Consider the following 27,895-nt stretch of genomic DNA (forward strand, 5'->3'; position numbering starts at 1 on the left):
CACGTGGGATAATACCAAGAGGTCTAATGTGTGCGTAACTGTAATTCTGCAGAAGGGGTGGGGTGGGGGCACAGGAAAAATTTTGAGGAATTAATGGCTGAGTTTTTCCTAAATTTGATGAAAACTCTAAACCTACACATTCAATAAACCTTAAATGGAATGAACAAAGGAAACTACCATAAAGAGGGACATTTCTTAATGCCGAAAGGGTTTATATAGCAAGTGGGTATAACAATCCTGAATGTGTTGCTGAGAGAGCTTCAAAATAAATGAAGCAAAAACTGATAGAAAGGGTAAACAGACCAACCCACAATGATAGCTGGAGATGTTAACATTCCCCTTTCAGTCATTGATAGAGTAACTAAACAGAAAGTCATTAAGGGTGAGGACTTGAGCAACCCCATCCACCAGCCCGACCTTGCTGACCTTTCCAGGACACCACATCTATATACAGAAAAATGAGCCTTGACCCTTACCTCAGGAAATACATAAAAATTAGCTTGAAAAGTATTTTGACTTGTATTGTGTCATTTCCTCCCTCAAATTCATGTTGAAGTCCTACCCCCAGCACCTCAGAATGTGACCTTATTTGGAAATAGGGTCATTGCAGATGTAATTCATTAAGATGGATTGGGGTGGACCTCTAATCCAGTAGCACTGGTGCTGTTACAAGAAGGGAAATTTGGACACGGACAGTCACACAGGGAGAATGCTGTGAGAACATAAAGGCAGACATCAGTGTGAGGCCTCCACAAGCTGAGGCACACCAAAGATTGCCAGCAGAGCACCAGCGCTGGGGGGAGGCATGGAGCAGATCCTGTCTCACAGCCCTCAGAAGTTACCAGCCCTGCTGGCACCTTGATCTTGGACTGCTAGCTTGCAGAACCGGGAGACAGTACATTTCTGTTGTTGAAGTCCCTCAGTTTGTGATACTTCATTACAGCAGCCCTGGCTGAACAAGAGGATCGTAGACCTAAGAGTAAAGCTAAAACTATACAATTAGAAGAAAACACACAGGAATATCTTTGTGACTTTGGGTTAGATCTGGGGTTTGTAGAAAAGGCATAAAAAGCAAGAATTATAAAACACAAAATTGATGGTAGGCCTCATCAAAATTAAAACTTCTTGTTTTTCGAAAGATGCCATTAAGAAAATGCAAGCCAAAGACGAGATCTGAAAATAATTTGCATAGTATGATTAAGGACTTATATCCAAAATATTAAAACAAACTTCTTACGACGCAGTAGGAAGAAGACAACCTGAATAAAATTTGGAAAATATCTGGACAGTTACTTCACCGAAGAAGCAGTACCGATGGCAAAAAAAGCACATTGAAAGATGCTCAACCTCATTAGTCATTAGGAAAATGCAAGTTAAAATTACAATGAGATACCATTTTCTTAATCACAGGGATGGTCTCAAACAGTTCCAAGTGTTAATTAAGAATGTAGAGCAGTAGAATACAAAATGTTATAGCTACTTTGGAAAACAGTTTGGCAGTTTCTTACAAAGTTAAAGGTACAGTCACTGAAAGAACCAAGCCATCTGAATTATGCCAAGTGAAAGAAGCCAGACATTAAAAAGTACGTACTATACAATCCCATTTATATAAAATTGATTGAACAGCAAAACTCTAGTAACAGCATTAGATCAGAGGTTCCCAGAGTCTGTAAATGGGGGAAGGGATTGACTGTACAGGGGCAAGAGGGAACTTTCTAGGGTGGTAAATATTTCTCTCTTATTCTAGCTTTACTGAGATACAGTTGACATCTAATATTGTGTAAGTTTCAGTTGTACAATGGTTGATATGCTTATATATTGTGAAACGATTACCACGGTAGCATTAGTTAACAGTTGCATCACCACGTATAACTGCCATTTCTTTTTTGTGGTGAGAACACTTAAGATGTACTCTCTTAGTGACTTGAAAGTATGTAATATGGTACTGTTAATTATAACATCAGGCTTATACATTAGACCGCCAGAACTTACACATCTTACAAGTTGTAAAACCAACATCTCACTATTTCCCCCATTCCCCAGCCCCTAAGAACCACCATTCTACTTTCTCTTTCTATAAATTTGGGGTTTTTTTTACCTTTAATGAAAAAGAATATGAAAATTTATATATATATGTGTGTGTGTGTGTGTGTGTGTGTGTGTGTGTGTGTATGCATGACTGGGACATTGTGCTGTACGCCAGAAATTGACACTTTGTAACTGATAAAACTTCAATAAAAAAAGATCTGACTTTTTTAGATTTTACACATAAGTGAGATTAGACAGCTTTTATCTTTCTCTGATTTACTTCACATAATGCCCTCAGGGTCCATCTGTGTTGTTGCAAATGACACGATTTCCTTCTTTCTCATGGCTGAATAATATTCTATTGTGTGTGTGTGTGTTTGTGTGTGTTTCTGTTGTGGCTGCACTGGTTCACATTCCCACCAACAATATGCAGAGCTTGTGGTTTCTGCACACCCTCGCCGGCACTTGACATCTGGTGTTGATGGCAGCCATTCTGACGGGTGTGGGGTGCTATCTCATTGTGGTTTGGATTTGCATTTTTCTGATGATTAGTGATGTTGAGCACCTTTTCATGTACCTGTTGTCCATTTATACCTCTTTTTTTTTTTTTTTAAGAAAATGTCTACTCAGTTCCTCTGCCCATTGTTAAGTTGGGCTGTTTGGCTTTTTGTTTTTTTCTGTTGAGTTTTATGAGTTCCTTATATATGTTGGATATTGACCCCTCATCACATTCATGGTTTGGAAATATTTTTTCTCTTTCCGTAGGTTGCCTTCTCATTTTGTATTGTTTCTTTTGCTGTGCAGAAACTTTTTAGTTTGATGGAGTCCCTCTTACATGTCTTTGCTTTTGTTGTTTGTGCTTTTGGTGTCATACCCCAAAAATTGTTGTCAAGACCACTGTCAAGGAGTTTTTCCCTATTTTCTTTCAGGTTTTAAGGTTTTAGGCTGAAACTTCTTTATCATAATTATAATGATGGTTATATGACTGTATACATTTGTCAAGACTCACTGAATTGCATGCTTAAAATTGGTGAATTTTATTTTTTATGTTATGCCGCAATAGAGAACCATAAATAGACTGAATGTCTACCATCTGTCACATGCACATGCTGTGTGCAGAATGTGATTCAGTTAAGACGGTGTGGGTCCTCCCCCCGGGAGCTCAGTGTATAGGCACGGTGTAGAAAGACTTGCAGTTCAGAGAGATAAGAGCCCTAGAGAGAAGTACTGCTGAGGCACAGAGGAAGGAGTTCTTGATCAGGGGAAGCCCCACAGAGCAGCTGCTGGAGTTTTAGTTTGATGGGTGAGCAGGGGTCAGACGAATGTTGAGGGGAGGGACATTCCAGGCAGCAGCACGTGAGTGTGAAACTACATGTTATATGTTTTATAAACCACAAGGAGCCTGGTACTGCTGGAGTCCCGGAGCTCTGGTTTTTATGTTGAGGTGGCAAGAGTTGACGCTGGACAGGCTGGCAGAGATATAAAAAGTGAAACGTTCTCAGATTTGCTTATCAAACTCATATTGCAAGGGACATTTTGTACTTGAGGCGGAAACACCCCCTCCAGCGTGAGAGATGAGATAATCAGTGCGTCCTGTCATTTCTTTTCATTCCTTTGCTTTTGGCTTAAAAACAAATAAAACAACAGAAATGTTTCTTTTACAATCAGCTGTTTCATAGTAGTAATTTTCCCTGGACAGACCTCAGCTGAATTTGAGGAACTAAGGTTGTACTTGAGTTTTCACATGTTGGAAGGAGGAAATCTGTCTTACGGTTTGAGAAAGCCTCTCATACCAGCCATCTGGGGGAACTGCTGAGATTAGCTGGATGTGGCTTGTGCCTTCAAGCAAATATCAGTTTCTTTGCACCAGCAGGGAGAAGTACCAAATCTCCCTCACAGTACATTTTGGAAAAGAAAAAACCTTATGAAACTGCTTGTGATTCAGCTGCATATGTATGAGATTCTTGAATATCACTCTCTGTCCTTGGGGTGATGCAGGGAAGTGTATGTATGAGTCTGTGTGGTGGGAGCAAGCATGTAGGATTTCGATTAATATATGGAACAGCTTTGAGAGCCTGCTCTAAAATCGGGTGCTTTCTCTTGTGTTACAGGCAATGGATTTTGATGGCTGGGCCGACACCCTCTTTCTTCTACAGTTCACCCTCTCCTGTGTGATGGGGTAAGCCTTTGCTGCCTTATTAGCAGATAGTTTTCCTAGAGAAATTTGTTATCTAGCGTCTTTTTGCCTCGTTCCTCAGCACCCTATTCTATCTCTTGAGTGTATCAGCTTAGGATAAACCTCCAGATTCAGGTGGTTTCTCTGCCCTTGGGAATGTGCTCTCAGGGCCACTGAACAGGTCTCTAAGTCATGCTTAGAAAGATGGAGGAAAAAAAAACTAATGTTTACCCAGTAAGCTAGTGTATGATAAGCACCATTATAGTTCAATATACACTAGATAATTTTCTTTCTCCATTGACCATTTAACAGTTATTATTGTCCCCTTACCTATGAGAAAGCAGGCTCAGAACTCAAGTAAGTTGAGTGTAAGTTTGCAGAATTAATAGGCAGCAGTGGCAGCCTTTGAATTTAGGACTGCTTCTCCCTCCAGGTAGTAGAAGGCAAGAGGGTGTCTGCAGATGTGCCTCTGTTCTGCACCCCCATGTTAACCTCGTGCCTTTTCCCTCAACCAGTCACTTCAGGTGGTATTTGTGACTGCATCTGGCACAGGTTAGGCACACAGGGAGTGGATGCTCCAAATAAAGTTGACATGATACCTTAGTACGGAGTCAGGCTCAGAAGCCTCGTAAATCTAGCTGCTGCCACTTAGTTGTTAAGTGAAACGGTATCCCCTCTTGAAGCAGTTCTCGTTTGCTTTTCTTGGGTCCTGAAGAATCTCTCTTGCCTTCACCTTGGGCCGGAGTCATACTGTCCCCATGCAACGTGGACACCTGGGCCAGGGTCTGTGAACCCTGAGCTTTCTATCTGGGTTAGCCGAGTCAGGACTGTGATCTAAAAAGAGTGCTCATGGTTATGGATGGTGGTTTCAAGGCTTTGGTGCAGTAGCTGGGAAGGACACCTGGTCATTAAATGGACATGTGTTTCGTTTTAATGAAATTAAAGAAAAAAAATCTGAAGCCGCACTATGAGATATTTTATTGTTTTATTTTGTTTCTTAACATTGCAGAGAGATGGTTCTTTCATGAGTAACTACTGTGCTCCAGGTTCTCTGCCGGAAAAACTATAAACACTATTCTTTCAAAGTGGACATAGCATTAGATTTGGGCAGTGAGGCAAGGAAACCCCTCAGTCAGTCAGTGACTAGTAGACTGTGTTGGCGTGGCCACCGCTGATTGTTTCTCTTGGCTGGAGATTGCTATGAAGTAAGCAGTTGGATCTTACTTATAAGATACCTCTTTCTTCTTCTTTCCAGATTTATCTTGATGTACGCTACAGTGCTCTGCACTCAGTATAATTCTGCTCTTACAACTACAATAGTTGGCTGTATTAAGGTGAGTTAAAAAAGGTACTGTTACCTTTTGGGTGCCTGCTTTACTTCAGAATCATTCCTCTAAAATAAGTCTGGCTGTAGCCTTAAGCCCCATAATTCTTATTTCCTTGCGTATTTTCTTGAGGGTTTGACAAATTGTGGTGGCGGTTTCTGAAATAGTCTGAGAACTCAGGGAGAGCATAATGCCTCCTTTCAGGTCCCTTAGCTCTGAGGAGTACGGGGAAAGGAGCATGTGCCACCCCAGAGAGAAGGAGGAGAAGCAGGCCTGTTTCTGACAGCAAGCGACTGGCTCGGTCTTGATAGGTGTGTCCCTTTAACCCCCGGTGAGAACTGTTCTGTTCTCTGCCTCACTGAGTTCTGGCTGGTTTGTAGGAAAAAGATGCCTGCCAGAAGCTAATCAAGAGAGTTTTCCTATGCGTGAGCCAAGCCTTAAATGGCCCACTTGTAAAAGCTGTGTCTGACATTTCCAGTGATGTCATTTCCTCCTAATCCGTTCTATTTGAGTGAGGCTTATTTGTCTTCAGCCTGGAGAGCCAGGTTGACTTGAATATTGAGCTGCAGTTGGTGGCTTGAAGCCTGAGGCCTCTTTCATCTGACTTTGTGATTCTAGTGCTTAAGGATCCAAGAGGCCACAACATCCCTGAATTCCAAAAGAATTAGCAAGGTAGACTTGTTTTCTAAAAAAGCAAGCTAGAGAGAGGTAGGTCCTTGATCATTTGGAGGAGAGACTGCAGTTGCCCTTGGGACTTCCTTTCTGATGCCCCGTTTGTCAATAGTGAAGGAAGAGGTTGCAGAAGTAAAGCTCTGACTGTTCTGCTGTGTTTTCCTTTGGACTCCCAGTGGAGTTGTGGCTACCTGACTGATGTCTTTGCTGGTTTGAAGTCTCTCGGGCCACAGCGGAGCTTCTTTCATTAGCTTCCCAGTTACACCCTCGTAGCTCAGTCTGTTACCCAGTGGGCTTTAAGCTTCCTTCTGCATGAGGATCCTCACCCCATGAACCCTTCGGTCAGCATTCCTTGTTTCTCTGAAGTGTGGTGGGAAAATTACTTAGGGTACCAAGTTAGATATGGAAAATTCCTAGGCCCATCTCCGATGTATTGAATCAGGCTCTCTAAAGTAGAGCGTGAAATCATCGCTTTTAGCAGGGTTTCCAGCTGATTCTCAGGTATGCTAGTTTGAGGATTGCAGTCTTAGTTTTGAGATACCAGCGGAGATTCCTGTGTGCTTCCTGGTAAGTTCCGCTCTCGTGGCATGAGGGTCTGCTGACAGCAAACCTTGTTTAGGATGCCCTAATATATACTTACAGTTTTTCTGACTTCTGACTGATGCTGGGCAACAAGGATGGGGGACTCTGTCCTTTCCCTTTCTGAAGCTCCCTGGCCAGTTTGTGCAGCCTAATCTCTCTTTTCGCTGGATCTCTGTGTTCCAAGAGAGGGCCTGTTACACATTTTTCCAAGTTGCCTGCCAGCCTCGTTTACTGTTACATGGTATTTAGTTTTATTTTTCCCCCTCAAATAATAAGAAAATGTGCTCTAAAGTAACTTTCTGTCTCCATCCTTAGACCTAGAAGAGACACTGACATAATTTTGAATGCTCTCTCAAAGGGCACTCCATTATAAAAATAATTTTGCAGTTTATTTTTGGCCTTTTAAAAACACCGTGGCACTCCCTGCTTCATAGGCCTAAGAGAACCCAGGCACTAAAAGTACTTGTGACATTTACCGTTTCTGGCCGTTGTAACAGCAGAGACAGTCAGTGACTTAAGGATGTGAAGGAAGGGAGGTTAGGGAAGAGTCGAATAATAGTTTCACCTTTGGAAAGTTGTATTTCACGTTTGTGGTCTGAGGATGATTAAAAGGGAGCCAGATAAGCAGCAGCTGTTCACACCTGGGAGCCGAGGGGAGCCAGGAGGGGCACGCCGCTTTGAGGTGACCTGCCGTGTGTTTTTTTAAGGCATGAAGGAAAAGTCCTCTAGAAGGGGTCTTGGTATAAATACCCCACCATCCCCTTGTCCCTTTTCCAAAAAGAGGAAAAGGTGCTTGCGTGTAAGCAGCTATTCCCGCTTCCCCCTCCCCCCACAAGTCAGCTGTTACCTCCACAGGAGGAAGAAGCATTCTCTTCTGAGATTGCTAAACGTGCCTTGGTGTTTTCTACCCCTCGTAACAGCAGTGTTTCTCCTTTTAGATTTCTAACGGCGGCCCCCATTCCGCAGGGCGGGGAAGGCTTGAGGATCTTTGTAGTATTCTTCAGTATCGGTGAAAGCGTTCAGCTTCTGGAGAGAGAGATTGGGAAGACACTAATGTCATTGCTTCTTTATGAGTTCATGCTGACACTGCACTCATTTTAGGATCATTGTGCTTTTGTTATTGTCTGTTTATTTGCTTTTGTATTTTAAGGATAGATATTTGGGTCGTTGTGTGGATGGGTTATATGAATGTTGAGAAAGTTCAGTTAAACCTATGTAACAGTATATTGCCATTTTTTCTTTTTAGAATATATTAATAACTTATATTGGGATGGTCTTTGGTGGAGATTATATTTTCACATGGACAAACTTCATTGGCTTAAATATCAGGTAAGTAAAAATATTTAAATGCAGCCACTTTGACAAGTGGATTTGGATTGTCAAATAGTGTCACAGTAAGCTCGGGCTGTTTAACGGCAAATTTGTTCATTGATCTGTAAACAAACATTTATGGAGTGCCTGCGCATATTGTCTTTCGATAATGCTTTTAGGAAGAGGGGATAAAATGGTTCCATATTTTATGCGATTTGGGGGGATCTTTTCCGGAAGTTGAACTCCTTTTACTTGGCCTTCAAAGAACAGTCCTTTGTGTATTATGCTTACACAGCACTGCAGTGTTCCCAAGAACAGTCCAGGCTAAAGAACACCAGCTCTGCTAGAGTTGCTTTACATGTGGCTAACCTTGGACACATCACTGCATTTCTCTAGGCTTTATCTCCAGTGATGAGGGTGACTTGCGTGAAGGCTCTTTTTCAGTTTGAGAATTTTTAATTTCTTGGTTTTAAATACTATTTATATGCTTTAAAATGCTCAGATTTGTGTTTGGGGCAGACCTCTGTCCTGAACTCACACTTGTGTATTGAACAGCCCACATGAACTGAACTTTTATTTCCTCTGAAGTCCACTCCACCCACAGCCTCCACATCTTTGTTGATGGAAACTCCATCTTTCTAGCCCCTCAGTTCAAAGACCTTGGAGTACCCCTCGACTCTTCAATCTTGCACCCAGTGTGTTAGCACTGTCTAGTGTGGTAGCACGTTCTGTTGGTGCTACCTTCATGATATATCCTGAGAATGATCACTTTTCACCGTCTGTGTTGCTCCTGCCACGTCCCATCTGCCTAGTCTTCTGTACTCGTATCCCTGGTTTGACTCATCCCCCCCCACCCCACTCCTAGTCAGTTCTCAACAGAGCAGACAGTGTATTCCTTGTAAAAGGTAAGTCAGAACATGGCACTCTTCTTACTCCCCTCTCCCCAAGGCTCTGCATGTCCCAGAGTCCTGAAAAGGCCTCACAAGATCTGCCCCCGTCTTGTCCTTCAGTTTCACCCCATGCTTCTCTGCTCCTCACTCCCCTTCGTCCACGCAGACCTCCTTGCGGTTCCTTTAGAATACAGGGCGTGCCCTGTCTTCAGGGTGTTGGGACAGGATGTTTCCTCTGCCTAGAACACTGCACTGCTAACTCCTATATGCTTACAAGTTTTTACTCATGTATCACCTTCTCAAGGAAGGCTGCCCCAACCACCTGGTTTAAAATTGCAACCTATTCTTCCTCTTCTGATACTCCCACGTCATCTTACTCTGTTCTTCTACTTATATTTATGTTTATTGGCTGTTTTCTATCTCCCCTGCTAGAATGTAAGTTCCATGAGGTCAAGGATCTCTGCCTATATATATTACTCATTCAAGTTTCCCACGCTCCTAGATTGAGTCCTAGTTGTTGCTTAATAAATACTTGCTTGATGAATTTTATATGGATTGGTGAAAAAGCACTTTGGAAACTATAAAGCTCTTTACTAGAATATGGTGGTATCTTTTTAACTGACAGCAAATTATATAACTTCTCTGAGCCTTTTTTCCTTCAGATGTAAATAAATGATAATGCCTATTCTGCTTTTCTTATGAACTAATATGAGAATTTAATACTGATACTATTAATAGGTTAATAATTCATTATTTCCCTTTCTCTGACTTTCATTCGCCAGTATTGTTATTTGTCTTTGAGAGGAAAAGTCCTTTGTTATTTGTGGGGATAGGAGTTGGTGGGAGGGTGGGTGGGTGGGTGGGTGTATATCTCCCGAGGACCCATATGGTGGGAGGAGGACGAGGAGCTGAGCCTTGGATCTTGTTCGGAACTGCAGTTCTGAAGTTTGCCATCTGTGTGATTTTGAGTGAGTTGTGTATCTTTTCTGAGCAGCAGTTTTCTTAAGTGCTTGGGGTAAAGATACCTATCTGTTAGAGTTGTTGAGATGAAATCACCCAGTGAATGTAAAGTACCTGATTCATTGCTTGATATCTGTGCTTGTAAATAGTCAGTTTCTTTCATTAGTATCTGCGAGGAAGGGCCAGGGTAAGAGGAGCAACGTGGTGAACCAGTTCTGTCTTTGGATGTGGCCTGAGTTTGATTCATTTCTAAAAATCTGGATTAAGTGAATCATTATAACATGATACAGAGCTGACGCAGAGATGCCTTAATTTTCTTTTTGTCCCCTTCATATAAGAACATCATAATCAAAATGAAGTAAAAGCTGCTGTTGGCGTTTTCAGACATACGCAGTTCAAATCTCTTATAAGGTCACATGGTACCTTGTAAGAAATGTTAGGTATCTTTTATTTCACATTGTAGTCTATTTAAAAATAGACTTCTAGGGTGGAGGGTGGGAAGGGATAGACGGGATTTCAAAATTGTAGAATAGATTAACAAGATTATACTGTATAGCACAGGGAAATATATACAAGATCTTATGGTGGCTCACAGAGAAAAAAATGTGACAATGAATATATATATGTTCATGTATAACTGAAAAATCGTGCTTTACACTGGAATTTGACACAACATTGTAAAATGATTATAAATCAATTAAAAATGTTATATTGTTAAAAAAAGAGAAGGAGCGCTTACAGTTTACTATGTCAATTAAGTAAGTAATGTGATGTTAAATAGTTGAGATATGAGTGAAGTAAAGTACAGATTTTGGTTTAAAAAAAATAAGACTTCTAAGGGCCTGAGTATATTGGAATATTATAACGTATATCAAACATATATTAAATCCCACATCTTGAAAGCTCTTCCAGTGGAGTTTCTTTGTGTGTTATGTAGTGCATTATAGTTCTATTTAAACAGTACCATCTTGTTAGCAAGGTTAGTTGATAATGATGTCATTGGTACTCTGTCCCTATGTAATATTTTAAATCAGTTCTAATTGATTTCGCATTTTATTGTAGTAATTTCCCCATGCCATATGTTTTTAATTTCTGTTTCATTACATGGTTAGGGAGAATAAGTGGTGTACTTAGCCGGTCAGCATTCAAATTATTTGCAGAGTTGCGATTAGAATCCTGGTACTATTTCTAGAAATAGAAATGCTATTTCTATTATAATGTGCTTTTTTTAGCATTTGTAAAGGAAAGTATATATTGTCTTTTTTAATATTTTTTATTTATTATTGTATTATTAATTATTTTATTCGGGTGGGAGGTAATTAGGTTTTATTTATTTTTAGAGGAGGTACTGGGGATTGAACCCAGGACTTCATGCCTGCCAAGCATGCGCTCTACCACTTGAGCTATACCCTGCCCCCCTATTTTTTTCTTTTACTTTTTCTTTTTAAAGTTAAAATTATGATTCTATTGTGTTTTTTTTTTTTTTTTACTCCTTTTCCACTAGGTAGTAAGCAGATTCATAGGTTGTGGACATTACTTTTTCTTTTTAATTGTAAAAGCCAAACTTACACTGATTTCTTCTTAGATTTTACTTTGATTGGAAATGGTGTCTGTCCATCCTTGGCTGATTGCACTTTGAAGGGAATCCCTAATTGAACTTTGCTCTTAAAGGATTCTGTGATGAAACTCAGATACATCTAGCTTCCCTCCACCCTGCCAGTATCTTTGCTGTTTTAAGAAAAGTTTAAGTAGCCCTTTCTCTGTTATGATTCAAGTCTAAGAAGCAGGTTTCCATTGGAAACTTCTCAGGCTCTGTGATTTAAGAAGACATTTTTTTTTCATAGGGCTCTTCTAAGAGCCTGACTGTCTCCAACTCCCCTAAATGCCTTTTCCAGGGGCAGTTACTGAGTGCTCACCCAAGCCCAGAAAAGCAGCAGAGCAAGCGGGGAGTGACTAGTGCGGGGTGGTGACAGAGCAAGCTTCTGTACTTCATCAGAGTTTGGGCTCAGGCCTGTGGCTTTGGCCGAGTCATGTAGCCTTTCCCGATAATGACATCATCATCCCCGGCTAGCAATCTTAGTATCTCTGAAGCTCATCTTTATCTGTGATCCGTTTTTTTTCCTTCCATGAAGAAACAGAGTTAACATGATTTAAATACAGTAAAATCCCCCCCCCTTCATGGACAGTTCTGCGAGTTTTGACAAATGCACACAGCTAATTAACTATCGCCACCACATTCAAGATATAAAACAATTGTATTACACCCCAAATCTAAGAAAGGACTTCAGTGCATATGAAGATTAGTGTGACGTAGGATTAATACCTGGCGCGGGACAAGTGGTCCTTCATGGTGTGTAAGAGGAGAGAGCGCTTCACCCCACACAGACCAGAGTTGCTGCAGATGCAAGAGCCAACGGTGAGCGTTTAGTCATGAAAGTTCGAGTAGTAACAGAAGTCATATGGAAACAACACATAGTTTGTTACTGTTTTTATTGAAGTACTGTCAGTGACAATGTGTCAATTTCTGGTGTAGAGCACAATGTTCCAGTCATGCATACATACATAGATTTGTTTTCATACTCTCTTTCATTAAAGGTTATTATAAAGATATTAAATAGTTTCCTGCACTAAAAAAAAAAAAGATATAAAACAATTGTATTACACCCCAAATCTCCCTGTGTCCCTTTACATTAAACCCCGCAAATATCTGTTTTCTATCCAAATGGTGCCCAGAATGTCATATAATGATGCATAGTGTTATGTAACTCTTCTCCTGACTTCTTTCATTTTTTAAACATTTTTTATTGATTTATAATCATTTTACAATGTTGTGTCAAATTCCAGTGTTCAGCACAATTTTTCAGTCATTCATGGACATACACACAGTCATTGTCACATTTTTTTCTCTGTGAGTTACCATAACATTTTGTGTATATTTCCCTGTGCTATACAGTGTAATCTTGTTTATCTATGACTTCTTTCACTTAAGGTACTGCGTGTGAGATTCCATGTTGTATTTGAGATTCTGTGATTTGCATGTATCAGTAGTTTGTACCTTTTTACTGCTGAGTAGTATCCCATTATGGATATGTCAGGGTTTTTTTTCCTTTTTTTTAAATTGAAGTATAGTTGATTTACAATGTTTTGTGCTAGTTTCAGCAGTGATTCAGTTTTATACACACACACACACACACACACACACGTATTCTTTTTCAGATTCTTTTCCATTATAGTTTATTACAAGATATTAAATATTGTTCCCTGTGGTATATAGCAGGACCTTGCTGTTTATCTTTTTTATATATAGTAGTTTGTATCTGCTAATCCCAAAGTTGTAGTTTATGCCCCACCCCTCCCCGTTGGTGACCGTAAGCTTGTCTTCTATGTCTGTGACACAGTTTACCCATTTGCCAATTGAAAGTCATTTGGGTAGTTTTCAGTTTTAAGCTGTTTTGTGTTAGCTGCTAAAATATTTGCTTAAAAATTTGTGTATGAACATAGGTTTTCATTTTACTTGGGTAAATACTTAGCAGTGGAATCCCTGGGCTGTAGGTTAAGTGTATATTTAGCTCCATTAGAAGTTGCCAGATTATTTTCTAAAGCGCCTGTACCGCTGTGCATCACCTCCAGCCGTGTGTGAGTTCTAACTGTTCCATGTCCTGGCCCTTGGCGTTGTCTGCTTTTGTTTTTCAAATTCAGGCCATTCTAATAGATCTGTAGTGGTATCTCACTGTGGCTTTAATTGCCCTAATGATTAATGATACTGAGCATCTTTTCGAGTGCATATTTGCCATCTATATATATTCTTTGATAAAACTGCTGTTTAGATATTTTGCTTATTAAAAATAATTGAGTTACTTTTTAAAAATGAGTTTTGAGAGTTCTTCATATATTGCGGATACAAATCCTTTGTCAGATACGTGATTTGCAAGTATTATTTCTCTGTCATGGCTTGCTTTTTATTAATCCCTTTTGAAGAGCAAAATTTAAAAATTTTGATGAAGTCTAATTTATCAGTTTTTTCATTTATGGGTTGTGCTTTCAGTGTTGTATCTAAGAAATCTTTGCTTAACCCAGGGTTACAAAGATTTCCTTTTATATTTTCTTCCAGAAGTTTTATAGTTTTAGGTTTTATAATTAGGTATATAACTCATTTTGGATTAATTTTTACATATGGTATGAGGTCTGGATGAAAGTTCTTTTTACTATGTATGTGTTTTTTTAATATAGATACTCAGTTGTCCTAGTACCTTTTGTTGAGAGTACTATCCTTTCTCTGTTGAATTGCCTAATTCTTCATAACACTCTTTGGAAGCTCTTTTATTATCACTGTTTTATAAATGAGGAGGCTGAGGCTTAGAAAGATTAAGTAAGTTGAATGCATTCTGAAGACATGCACGGAGCCTGTCTCTGTATGCCAGCCATCATGCTCTCAAGAGACTTGGTGCATTCACTCATAGCTCTGCCAGGGCCACACAGCTAGTGATCATGTTGCAAGGATTTTAACCCAGATAGATTGGACTCCAGAGTCCAAGCTCTCATGCCTTTTTAATTACCATTCAGTAAATGAATAATTAATTACAATGTAGCCTAAGTAAACCATGTATGTTTCGATCGCCACCTTAGATTCTCAGCTATTTGAGGACAGAAGTCACTGGTCTTGATTTCCTGTGTGCCAGTATTTATCAGTGCCTGGTCCATTGTAGGCATTCCTGTAGTAATAGTAACAACGAAACACCAGACAGTATTTTTTATGCTTAGTCTTATACTAAGCATAGTCCCAAGTAGTCCATCCGTAACTTTGTAACAGCCCTCTGAGATGGATGCTGTGAGTATTCCATTTCCAGAGGGGCTGAGAAACTTGCCCCACGTCGCCCAGCTGGTAAGGGTTCAATCCATGACTGGCCTTCCAAGTTTTCATTCTTAACCACAGTCTATAGTAAATGTGAATCGATGAATGAATTGATTTTATTTTTGTGTCCTTTCGGGATATGTCATCATCCTGGTTACATACCCTTAAGTCAGCCTACTTCTGTGTAACACAAACTGTTTTACTGCGGCTTCTCAGGACAAACCAGAGTCTCCCAGATCTCTGGGGTGGGCCACCAGAGCTGGTCCCTAAGGGCTCTGGTCTGGCTGCCCCGCCCAGCTCCTGAGTCTGCTGTTCCTGCATTTTGGACTCCTTTACCTGTTTCCTTAAAAAGGTATGTTGCTTCCTAGTTCCAGACTCCTCCTCCTGAACGGTTCCGTCCTGGCATACTCTCCCTGGTCCTAGGCTTCTCCTGAAATAAGGACGTGAGCTTTAAACTCTGCTTAGTTGTTCTCTCGTCTGGGGAGAGAAAAGGACATGTTTTGTATTACCAGTTGGTTGCCTCTGCTGTAACATTTACCAGGCTATTTATAGACTTACGTAACTGGCATCTCACTGGAGTAACTTGGACTTTTGAATAGGATGTAGGGAGGTTAGCTAGTCTTGGTTATATTATAATTCCTTACAGAAGAGCAGTGAAATGGAGCATAGCAAAAAAAAGTCTGCGTTCTGGTGTGAGTACTGCCACTGGCTATTTGTAGCTCACGTTTCATGACCTCAGTTTTCTTATGCTCAGTTTTCGAGCTAGTGTTGTCTCTCCTGGTTCTGCCTAGTTCTGAGGAGGTCCTGCGACACTGTGCCACGTGGCCACTAGGTCTAAAGTTATTTCGTAGGAGACTAATGACATTTTGAAGGAACTCTTCCAGGTGTGGGGTACACATAAAATATATTATCTTTTCGAAAGTTCTGATGGTCGTCCTCTACCCACATCTTAAGGTTTTTTAAGAGGCAGAAAAGAAAAAGGAGTAAGAAGTAAGGGAGAAAATGATGGAAATGCTTGAGTAGTTTGGACCAGCCCTGAGTTGAGGAATAGTATCAAAGATGTCAAGAAAGCAAAACAGAGCTGTTTCTATATATGTAAGAGAACCACCCCCCTTCTCCAAAACACTAACACTAAACAGTAAGAATAGGTAGGAAACACTTTTTAGGTTTATATTCTTTTTTTCTTTAACTTTTCTTTAGTGCTGAGCCCCTTAAAAAACTATATATGTACATAGGGTTGGTCTTACTAGAATTTTGTCCTTAAATAGAACATCTGCCTGACATATTACAGTTAATAAAGCAAAAGTAGCCTTGTCAAGGCCCAGGAGTTCCAAAGGACATCACGACAGGATTTGGGAGCCTTTTATTTTTTTCTCAATTTACTCCTGGGCAAATTCCTAAAACTCCTAGGCAGATGGAATGGCTAACATCTTAGCCAGACTTCTGTAAGTAAGGGACTTCTATTTTTAAAGTACGTGCACAGACCAACACTTATCTTAGTGTAGAAGAGACGTATAGATCTGTGGAGGCAACAGAGAGAGAGTTCGTGTTTGTGGGCGCCCACTCTATGGCGGCCACCTCTACAGTGTCATCCCCAGTTCACATGAAAATGAACCTGAGACTCCCCACGGTCACACAGCTACCAGAGAAAGGAGCAGAGCTGAGATTCTAACCCTGATCTGACTGTCAAAATCTGTCCCGTGATGTAGCCATGTTAAGAGATCAAAGTGGCCCCTCTTTGTTTTGAGCATCTCCCAAGTCTGCTTGCGCACCTCCCGCCTTACCACTGACTTGTCTGCATTCTCCCATCTCCCTTAGCAGGCCGCAGCTTTGCACGCACTAGGCAGGTGAGTGCTTAGTGCACACAGAGCCACAGAACAGTTTTTGTCTTCAGGGAATTTACAGTCTATCCAGGAAGATTCATGTATTTGTGAACAGATGTGTGCTAGGTGTTAAATATCGTTTTAGAAAATGGGGATGGAGCTGCTGTCAGAACCCTTGCCCTTCATGGAGTTCTCCTTCTATCGTAGGAGACAAAATGAGTGAAGATAAATGAGTGAAATATTCCCTAGTGATGAGTGTGTAGCTGTGATACGTAATAACGGAGGGAAGACGGTTGGGTGGGGGCACTTACTGAGGGGGTTACGTTTTGTGTGAAGCCCTTAAACATGGAGAGACTGAGTCATACTGATTCCTGGAGGGAAAAGCAGGTGGAAAGGTGTGAAGCAGGAGTGTGCCTGCTGTGTTCAGGGAACAAGGCTGCCGGCATGGCCAGCAGGAGTGCAGTGAGTAAGAGAGGGGCTGTGGAGGTACTGGGGCAGGGCAGATTAGGGTGGCTCTTAAGAGATAGGAGGACCATGGGGGGATTTTGAACCAAGGAGTGACATGATCTGACTTAGTTTTAATAGGATTATTCTGGCTCCTGTGATGAGATGAGGCAGGAAGAAGAGGGGAAGTGTGACATGTCTATATTAATAATAATGGCTTTCATTTATATAGGAATCACATAGCATGTATAATAACATTAGGCATTGAAATGACATTAATTACAGCAGTGACAAGGCCCTCTTAGTACATTCCCTCAAAAGAGCTTCCAGCAGCCATCATCTCACAAAGGTCGCAAAGCAACAATATCGTTACCAGTAGTTTCGGGAACTAAAATCACGCAGAAAGGTGCTTGGAAGATTTCATAGAGGAAAGGGTGCTTAGGCCAGCCTTGGCCAGTGCGTAGGATTTGGAGAGGTGGGAAAGAGAGGGGTGGGTGTTCCAGCCACTGAGTTCTGCATGAACAAAAGCATGGAGCTGGAAATGCAGATGTTATTGGGCGCTGGGGAGGGACTGGTAGGTGTGCCCGTACAGCTGGAGCAAGTTGTGCTTCACAAGGGCAGTACAGTCGTCCCTCGGTATCTGCAGGAATCGTTCCAGGACCCACTGTGGGCAACAAACTCTGCAGATGCTCAAGTCCCAGAGTCAGATCTCGGTGTCTGTGGGTTCCCCATCCACAGGTGCCAAGGACTGACAGTTCTAGAAAAGTAGGTTGGTGCCCAAAGGCAGGGTGCCTTGAATATCTCATAGCAGGAAGAATGAATACACAAACAGGAAGATACTGAGAGATACTAATACACTACAGACGGTAGAGGTTAGGTCAAGGCTTGCTTACTCGTGGTGCAGTTAAGGCCTAGTTGGGATGACCAAAAGAGGGAGGCTTTACTACACTTAGGGCTCCTTGATTTTTCTGGGTGAGTGTGAATGCAGCCACAAGGATGGGGAGGAGCAGCAAGTGCCAGAACCCCTTTCTTTTTGCTTTTTGGCAATTTTAGCCCCTGGTGTGCCTTAGCATTTTGACTTTTACCCTATTGGATGTCTGCTGTATGCTAATTAACCTTTTGAAAATGATCTGTTGTCCTATTATATAATTTAAATCTATAATTTAGTTAAATTACATAATTTTATGTATAATTATGTATAACATATTGTCATATAAATAAATTCTATAATTTAATTCTCACTTAAATTGTGTAAGAATAGTATTCTAATCGCCATTTCCTAGTTGAGGAGACTAAGGTTCTGAGAGGTTAAGTAACTTCCCCCACATCACAGAGCTTTGTAAATGTCAGCGTCCAGTTAAGTGCTTTTTCCTCAACCCTGTGTCACCTGTGTTTCCCTTTGTTCAGATTGTAAAGCTCTGGAAGATAGACAAAGAGGCAGCATAGCTCTGCTGTATGTGGCTGGTGAGAAGGTTAAGAAAAGGGGAGTGAAGACGAGGTGTCCCTGGTCACTACAGGCAGGATGTACTCAGAAGGCCTGCTTCAGTTACGTGGTAGAAATTGTGTGTATTAGGAAATAGCAGTAGAAGTCAGCCTGCTTGGTTCGTAGGTTTTGGCGTGGGCTGACAGACTTCACATGTGGAATGTAGAAGGCAGGGTCTAATCTACGAGGCAGAGCTACCTGGCTACACACATGAACAAACAGGTCAGCTCTAACACGAGACGGAGACAGCCTGACTTCCACCTCTTGTCCGTGCGCGTGGAGCTGCTGTTTTGGAGGCATTTTTAGTATATATTTGTAGGATGGATATCTAATTGTCTGAGGCTGGTAAACGTGTTCATGGCTGTATGGGTCTCGGAGAAGTAGGCCATATTTGCTTGGCTTTGGGAGATGAGGAGTGGATCAGAGCAGGTGCAGTGGCACTGTTCAGCTCTTGCCAGCCAGTCTGGTAGTGTTCCAACCAGAGCCCTGTCTGCAGGGCGCCATCTCTCTGCCTCGCTGTCTGTCTCTCCTGGCTGTGTCCACCATAGCACGTCTCAGCAAATTACTAGTTGGTAGTACTGTGATCTAAATACTAGGCAGATGGAGAATTGCTCAGATTTTTAAAAATGAGTACTTAAGGATGGTTGAATATATAAATACCAGTTCCTTAGTATCAGAAGTCATCAACTTTAATGTGAACATTTATGGAGCCAGTAGATTAATGAGAAGTTCTTTGAAATAGCAGATCTTGATTCGGCATCATTCAGTAGTGACGTATAAAAATTCACATATAGGCCCTCCTTCCCCACCCCCCCAAACTGGGGCTTTTCCCTTTCTTTTCTCCATCCTCCTCGTCCCCTCCTCCCAGCTTCCCCTCGTTCCCAGAGCTGCTGCGAAGAATTTTATATTCCTTCCAAAGCATTAACTCTCCACTGCTTGGCACGTGGTACCCGTGTTGGTGAACGTTTACTTCTCTTCAGGTGATTCAGGAATGGCCATTTCTGAAAACATAAATATTTGATAAGGATCAAGTCAGGAATAAAGATGAGATGAAAGTCTTTTATTACTGCCTCATGCTGGAACTCGTGAAGACCTGAACAGTCTGCTTTTTAATCTTCAGAGTTGAGAACAATCATCTGTTTGTTTTGGTTTTGCTCTGGTTATTTAAACAATTCTGTGGCAACAGTATGCCCTTTTCTTGCATCAGGTTATTAAATCGCCTTATTGTACCACTCTACCTTTTGTTAACAATGCATATTGCCCTGGGGTGTGAGTATCAAAGCTGATATGGGAGGAGGTGGGCGGATAAGTATTTCCTGACTGCTTACTGTGTGCCAGGATTAGGGCCTGGTTCTTCCATGTTCTCTCATATAATCCTCAAACAAGCCTACACAGACATTATTATTCTTATTTATTAATACAGAAATCGAATCTCAGAGAAATTAATAAATTTGCCCAGGGGCACAGAGTAAGCAGGATATTCAAGATTTGAACGAAGACCTAGCTCTAGAGTTCCATGTTTTTCATTCCACTAACTGTGCTTAGGGGTGGTGGGTCTAGGATCACTGTAAGCATGAAGTCTGGAGTAAATTCCAGGGCAGTCTTTGTCTTCTGTCCTGCACTGCGCCGTGATCGCTATGTAGGTGAGATTGGCTTAATATGAATGTAACAGATTGTCTTGACAGGAACATAAAAGAGAGCACTGTTATGTTTTAGGTTGTCCTGGGAGGGGATCCAGAGGAGGACGGGGTGAGAGTCAGAGGGAGCATTCCTTCTGCTTTTTTGTGGGGTGGGGTTGGAGGCAGAGAGAAATTGACTGTCTTGTAGTTGCACACACGAACCTCAAAGAGCTTTTAGCTTCAGTCAGGAAAGCTGCAGTCAGCCCTCATCGCCTTGGGCCCTAGCCCAGCTACCGAGGAGATCATCTGCTTGATGCACTAAATAAACAAGAAGAGTTTCCAGAAGAGTCAGATCAAATTCTAAAAGAAAAAAAATGAAAAAGAAGTGGAAGAAAGCTGCCAGATAAAGGAAAGATGAAGCCTTGTGGACAGCGGCACTGGGTTCATGAGGCCCCTTTCTTTGAATGGGGCCAACGTGGATGTTCAGCTCGGCGGTCATTGTGCTGCTGCTGCAGAGTGCCGGGCCGGCGCAGGAAGCCACTCCGTAGCGCTGAGGGTGGAGCCCCGGGAACTGTCTAGGCTAATGGGAGCAAAATAAGGACAAGTATGTGCAGTAGCGAATGGAGCAGGGGCCGTAGGGAGAAAGCCAGTTCGATGGACAAAATCAGACTGACTTGGGTTTTCTTCTGGTCCATCATTAGGATGCTTTGTGACCCTGAGCAAGTTAACTTGTGACTGCTGGGACTCAGTTTCTTCATCTGTAAAATGAGCACCTTGCAGGGATATTGCAGTGGCAAGAGCTGTGTGTAAAATGCCTGACATGTAGTAGACTAATAAATGGTCACAATTTGATTATTCAGTGACCTGAACCCCTGATCTTGCTCCTTATTTACAGGAGCTAGGCATCTCTCACCCTCCTATAGCTAGTCTTGGGCTGGGATGTCAAAGTCCAGAGGAGAATGGAATTAATTTCAAATAAGCGGCAAGTTTATGAGCCGGGCAGTCAGGCGGAAGGTGCGGGCCAAACCCAGGGCAGGGACATCCGAAGGCAGGGTGCAGGCCCGGCTGCTGGTAGGAGACCCCTGGGAGTCACTGGCGGCAGGCTTGGTGGGAGAGCAAGGGTCAGGGCAGTTAGCCTGTCGGTTCCCTGAGCTGTCCTCCAGCTTACTTCCAGTTCAGTGATGGGGCAGAAGGCTGTGTAGCCCAGTGGGCTTGCGGTCCCTGCAGGGATTAGATGGAAGTAATCACTGTCCCCAGAGAGGGACCCCTCCAGCGAGTAAGAATGGTAGACAAGTGTGAGGGATAGAAGCAACCAGCTCAGAGCCTAAGGGCTCAGATGGTCGCTTCTCCGCCATGAACTTGAGCAACCAGCTCCGTGAATCTCCTGAGGTCTACATGTCTATTTGCTAATTGGGTTGCTTTTTATTCTTCTTTAAGGTAATATCTGTCTTGAATGATTATTTTTGAAAATGCAGAAAATGCAAATAGAAATCACTTACAATCTCACTGTCCAGATGCAGCCATTGTTAATAGTCTTGTTTTGTTCTTTCCAGACTTTTTTCTGCTTTTTCCATATTGAGGTACATACTCACGTCCATTTAAATAAAGTGGGATCAGAAAACACTTGATATTTTGTGAGATTAAGTATTCATTTTGGATGTCATTGCCCGTTTTCATATTTTATCATTTTAATGGTTGTATAGTATTCTGTTGTGTGAATTTATATAATTCCCTATTGTGGGACATTTATCTTTTAGCAAGTTTTCTGCAATTATAAATTTTGTGGTAAATACTTTGTCAGTAAGTCTATGAAGATGTATAGAGTTCATCCATAAAGTAGACTGCTAGGTCCAAGAATAAGCAGGATTCTAAGATTTTTATTTCAAATTGTCTTCCAGAAAGGTTGTATAAAATGGTCACTCCTGCTGGCAAGTATATGCAGACATCCCTTTTCCCAAAGCATCAGCGACAGTAGATAATATCATGGTGAGGGAAGGTCTTGAGTGTGGTAGACGAAAATGCTGTCTCTGTTGTAACTTTACTCGCTCTCAGTCTGTGAAGGCAGCTCCAGCCCTCACCCCAGTCTCCCTTACATTTGCCGTTCCTTCCTCCCTGATGGTGGTTTTCTGTTTTGCAGCATTGCTGGGAGCCTGGTGTATTCCTACATCACTTTCTCTGAAGAGCAGCTGAGCAAACAGTCAGAGGCCAGTAACAAGCTGGACATTAAGGGGAAAGGAGCCGTCTGACTAGAGACTCGCGTCAGCTACATAGGCCCAAGTTTTTGATCAATTTGGAGCACTGGCGATTCTGACACAGATACCGAGGTTCTTGATTATGGAGAAAATACCATTCCTTTGCACTTGTACAATCTGAGGATTGATTGCTGCCTTTTAAAATTTTATGAGAGAAACTTAGAATTGACTCTTTTAAATATGCCATTTGAATTAATTTATATCAGACTGGAAAATGTACTGGGCTTTTTAATTTATTTTTCTTCTGTGCCGACAGTGAGACATCAGTGTTTTGAAAATATTTTATTCCATAGTTTGATATTCAGGTGTCCCTGAGAGCTGCATCTATAAAGTGCTCCAGCTGAAGCCCGTCGTGCACATCTTCGCTGCGTCAGAAGGCACTTTAGTCAGAAATGCAGCCAAGTATCTGAAGTGTCTCTTTTCTAAATTTTCTTTCTTAACCATTACAATTTCCTTGTGAGGATATCATCACTGATTTCGCCAAAGATGACACCTTTGGCACCAAGGAAACATGTGGGGCTTTGAAGTGTACTGGCTTCCATGTTGGCCTCCCTGACACCTCATGGGACAAGCAGAGTGTGTTCCTTGAAAATACGCTGTTCCCTTTTTGTTGTAGAGGATGGGGGTCATGATGGGATGGAGGGAGTACGCCCTTTCCTCATTCATTCATCTGTCTGATTCATTCATCCAACTAAACTATATTGAGTATGTAATATGTGCCAGGCATTGTGCTAAGTGTGCTGGGGTGGGAAAGAGGTGTTTTTGGAGGTAATTGCATGATCTCGCTCCTGCTATAGTGACTGAAGGGAAGACAGAGAACTGAGCTCTGTTGATTTATTCAGAAGACGTTGTGACTGTGAGCAAGTCACAGAAACTTTTTCAGCTCTCAGAAATTGCAGCTCTGTAAACGGGGTTGGAAGCCCCTGTCCAGCAGCCCCACCGCCATGGGAAACCAAGCGCTACCGTGTAGATCAAATGCGTGGGAAAAGCTGCGTGTGTAAACCACTCAGCTCAGCCTTTCTTCTCGGAGTGAGGATGGCGTACGGGAAGGTGACCACCATCTGTTTCCCCATGCTTCCCGCCTCTGGGTTTGGTTGCTACCCTTCTTACTCCTCTTTGAATCAGTATGATTAGGTCTCACCTTTCTGAATGTATGGGTTTGAGGGGAAAGGCTGGTTAGAGGTTTGGGGTTGTCGAGGCTTGACTTTGGCCGTGTCAGTGTTGGAGCCATCACCTTTCTCCTTAAAGGTCGCGAGCGTACTTCTTTCCTTTGGCCACTCCCGCTTACATCCCATGTCCGTCGGTCACTTACTGAGCATGCCTGCTTCTCCAAAGACCAGTGCCCCATCCTGGGACAGCAGCTGCGGATGGGCATTGTCTGAATTGGCCTCTTTGGGTGGATCAAGTATTACATCAAACACAGTAGCGTGACTTGGCTTAAGAGACATCCACTGACTTGGGACCTGAGTGCTCAGGCCAGCTGTGCAGTCAGTGTACAGGGTACGCTGTGTTGCGCTGGTGCACACGCCAGCTTCTGGTTCATTAGATTTGCAATCTACTGGGCTCTGTTGACCTAAACAATCAGTGTTTTGGTGCCTCAACAGGGGACTTGGAAGGTTTTGATTTCTTTTTCTTTTTGAAAAAGAATTACATCGAGGTCATTTTCAGATTCGTATGTTTCCCTAATTTTGGTTTGTCTTTATTAGAGGCTGGTCAGTGGTACTGGGTTCCTAGAATTAACCTCATGGCCAACTGCCAAGTTACAAACTCCACGGAAGAGGTCCTGAGGCTCACTTTTTTCCCAGTATTATGTGAGCTGAGAAACTTCCGGTGGGAGAGTGGGATATTGTCTTGTGTTAGATGGTTTTATTGTCCACACTTTACCAATGAGAAACAAGACTCAGAGAAAGTTAGGTGACTTGCTAATAAGTCAAACGTCGTGCTTATTCCGCTGAACCATGCTGCCGCTGACTAACTGCCCTTCTCCTTTGCGTGAGTGAGGAAACGGGGGTGCTAGCCGAACCGGCTTGAGCCCTTTCAAGGAGGCAAGCGGTTGACTGAGTTTGGAATCAGAGAGGAACAGGCTTTGCACATCAGAGTGATGGCCGCTCGTCTGTGCACGCCAGAGCTTTATGTCCCTTCCAGGCTGGCCTCGGTGGACGTGCACTCCTGCCTGTGATGTTGCCTGCCGCTGCTGAGGTGTGCCTGGGGACCGTGGAAAGGCACTGTGACAGCTAATTGTAGCAGTTCTGTTCCTCCTTCTGTCAGCTACACGAAGGGGGAAACTTTGACGTTGGAAATGGTTTGTGTAGTCGAATTTCTTGTCTTGAAAGGCCTTCAGGTGTGGTGAGAGGTGTTTGACTGGAACCCCATGAGGAGTTGAACTGCTTCTTGGGGATCCGGTTCTTTTGAAGATTCGGCATCTCTCCAGGTTTACTAGAGGAAATCCTGTATAGTCACAGTAGCTTCACTAAACGTGCATGACCTCAGGGCCCTGCCTGCGCTGAACTTTCTGACAGACTAGAAACCGCGGAGCAGCTTACAGCTTCTGGCTTGTCCCTGTGGATTCCTGCATGCCCCCTTCAACCACTGCGGACATTTCAAGGTAAAAGAAAGAAGCCTGGGGAAGTTGGAGACTGAACAGACTGGCCAGCCATTTGTGAAGTGTGTTTTCATCGTGTGCAGGCTTGGTTACGGCACAGGAAGAGACTTAGCTGCTGTCCTAGCACCTTACAAGGCAAAAGTTCCTTGACCTACTGACTGTTTCCTGGGAGAAGAATAAGCAGTGTAGAGAGTAGTCCTTAATTTGCTCTTTGAGGCAATTGAGCTGTGATGAGAATTCCAAAAGCCACATTCTGTGACCAGTGGCGCCTCTTCATGCGTTAATGACAGTGAAGTCCTCTTTGGCCAGTTCATTTTCAGTCAGTGCCAGATTAATACAAACAACCCTGATCGGTCAGGCGACACGCTGCCAACATGTTGGGTGATTTTTACCTCCCTCTTAATGGTCGTCGATGTACAAGTCAGTCATTTGAAGAATCCAATTTGCATGTAGGTTAGGAGAGAAAAGCACATTTGCCAGTTTTCTGTAGTCCTGTTGCATCAGGAATGCAAGTCCACACCAGCAGAGCTGACATAGGACCTTCCTGGAAAGAACAGGAGAGTTGCTTTCAACTGGTTTGGAGCAGCTCCCAGGATTCGGGGCCCCCCTCTGCTCTTGTCATCGTGCCGTCGCTCAGCGAGCAAAGGTCGACCCAGCGTGTTTCCTGCCAGGCATCGTGCCGAGCTCCGGGGCGGTTGAGATGAAGGGGACGTGGTTCTTGTTCTCCAGGGGTGTAGAATTCTTCCGCCAGACCCTCACTGAGAGAGAGAAGCAGATAAAGGGAGTCGAGCTTGTGAGTGAGCGCGGCCCGCGCAGCCGCAGGGCAGAATGAAGCGCCTTTCTCACCCCGGAGGAGCCTGGTGACTGACCCTGGCCGCCTCGCGCCGAGCCGGGTGCCAGACCCGGAGGCGTGTGGGCTGAGAAGCCGGGCCCCTCTGCCCTCTGCTGCACGCGTGCTTGCTTCCCCGTGGCTGTGGATTCCTCCTCGTGAACAAGGCGTGCTGACTCTTCCCTGCCCGAGGGAAAAATAATAATATTCAGGATAAACCAGGTAGCAGATGCAGACTACTCAGCACAATGCCTAGTGCGTATTAGACGCTCAGCGATGTTGTTACGTCATCATTTCATGGTGAGGCCATAGGCAAAACGATATTCTTTCTTTGTGTTCCTTAAATACTAGAGGCCTGGGCCATGAACTTCTTTGAAAAGGTCACCCTACACTTTGTAAGTCCCTAGAATGCCGAAGTAACGGTTTCTGTTCATGGTCATCTTTTTAAAAATACCGACCAGATATAATTGTGGCTATTGTGTGATGCAGGGGATTCCACCTGTGCTGTTTTTTTTTTTAATGGAATTACTCTCATATTTTGGTAAATTAAAAAGAAAAGAGAAAAATTACCTTCTGTCTTAGAGGAAGACAGTGACACTTTGGAGTGGCGGCGATACAGCGAAAGCTTTCCTGGTTTGTCACATTAGTGTAGCTCCAGTCAGTCGGATGTTCCTCCTTCCCTTCCCCGAGTTAGATGCATTCCTGTCCTGCTGCCCGTGTCCAGGGTCTAGGCTCACCAGGCGGCGGTGTCTGTGACCCCCCAGCACTGTCACTGTTTTCTCAGCCTGCCTTCTAGTTCTTGCTGATAGGCCGCGACTTCCTCACGGTATGAGGAGGCAGAATATGGTGGGGTTTTTTTTAAGCTTTCTTTTTTGAAAATACTTTTTAAAAAGAAATCTACTGGGTAGATTTTTTTGTCTCACAAAAATGTTTTCAAATATTATTTTGTTCATAGATATTCCTTTCTCATGCTGATAATCAACTGATTTTTGTCTACAAATGGCCTATCACACTATTTTTTCAATATAGATTCTATTTACCAAATGACCATTTTAGTGTTTTTAAAAGGTACTGAGGATTGAGATGTGTAAATCAGGTGACATAAATATGAAAATTATGTGCCTAAATATTTTTGTAAAGATGTCAAATAAATACTTTTTCCTGAACATGTGTATTCAAATGTCTTTCTGAGTGCCTGCAAAGACAGTCAAGAGCCATGTCTGCCAGGATTCAGAGCATGGCATCCAAATTCGTTGATTGAGAGCCAGTAATAGAGAAAATCCTGTTGGCCATTGTGATACTGTGATTTATATAGTAAGAAATATATATTTGGTCTTTGTCCCTGTTACTGGCACATTTCTCCTAATATTCTTGTAATTTTCCCCATAAGAGCTATAAGAACATCTTTTAAAAATAATATTTAGTTTTATTCCCAGTTCCTGTAATAGCTCCAGAACCATAAAGGTCAGATGGGTGTCTTATTACTCATGATGAGCATCCTTCAACTGTACTTGAGTTTGTGTTAGTGAGGCGACTTTTGGAAAGCCCTGCAGGAACCAACCGCCTGATTTATGTTGGAACTTGCAGCCTTCTACACCCACCCCCAACCCCAAGTGGAGGGGAGAGGGGCTGGAGGTTAAGTCAGTCGCTGGTGGCCAACGATTTAATCAATCATGTCCACACAGTGATGCCCACATGAAAGTTCAGGGCGACGAGGTCCGGATGGCTTTCAGATTACTGGACATGCAGAGGTGCTGGGAGAGGGGTGCTCGCAGGGAGCTGTGGAAGCACTGCACCCCCTCCCACGTGCATCTCTGCGTCTCCCCCACCTGCTAGCATCTCTGCGTCTCCCCCACCTGCTATTCCTGAGTTACATCCTTTTAGAATAAACTGGTAGTTTAGTAGGTGAATGGTTTTCCTGAGTCCTGTGAGCCACTCTAACAAACTAATCAGACTTGAAGAGATGGTGTGATTTATAGCTGGTTGGTCAGAACATGGGTAACAATCCGGATTTGTGGTTTGTATTGGAAACGGGCTGGGAGAACAG

At 42.7% G+C, this 27,895-nt stretch overlaps 1 protein-coding gene across 4 annotated transcripts in view; it reads left to right on the plus strand.

Annotated features, from left to right (window-relative positions):
- The window catches only part of SLC35D1 (solute carrier family 35 member D1), a 58,050-nt gene that overhangs the window by 20,956 nt on the left and 9,199 nt on the right, over positions 1–27,895 (plus strand). For 3 of the 4 annotated variants that reach the window (XR_012079030.1, XR_012079029.1, XM_072974253.1), the window contains exons 9-11: positions 4,140–4,207; positions 5,460–5,538; positions 8,030–8,112. Coding sequence is in view for 2 of the 4 variants with exons in the window: in XM_072974253.1 (XP_072830354.1) it covers positions 4,140–4,207; positions 5,460–5,538; positions 8,030–8,112 (230 nt within the window). In the remaining 2 variants the exon portion in view is untranslated. Of the gene's footprint in view, positions 1–4,139; positions 4,208–5,459; positions 5,539–8,029; positions 8,113–22,302; positions 27,015–27,895 lie in introns of those variants that run through there. The other variant, XM_072974252.1, reaches the window with a different exon arrangement.

This window comes from Vicugna pacos, chromosome 13 (assembly GCF_048564905.1).
Source record: "Vicugna pacos chromosome 13, VicPac4, whole genome shotgun sequence".
In the NCBI taxonomy this organism is placed as follows: domain Eukaryota; kingdom Metazoa; phylum Chordata; class Mammalia; order Artiodactyla; family Camelidae; genus Vicugna; species Vicugna pacos.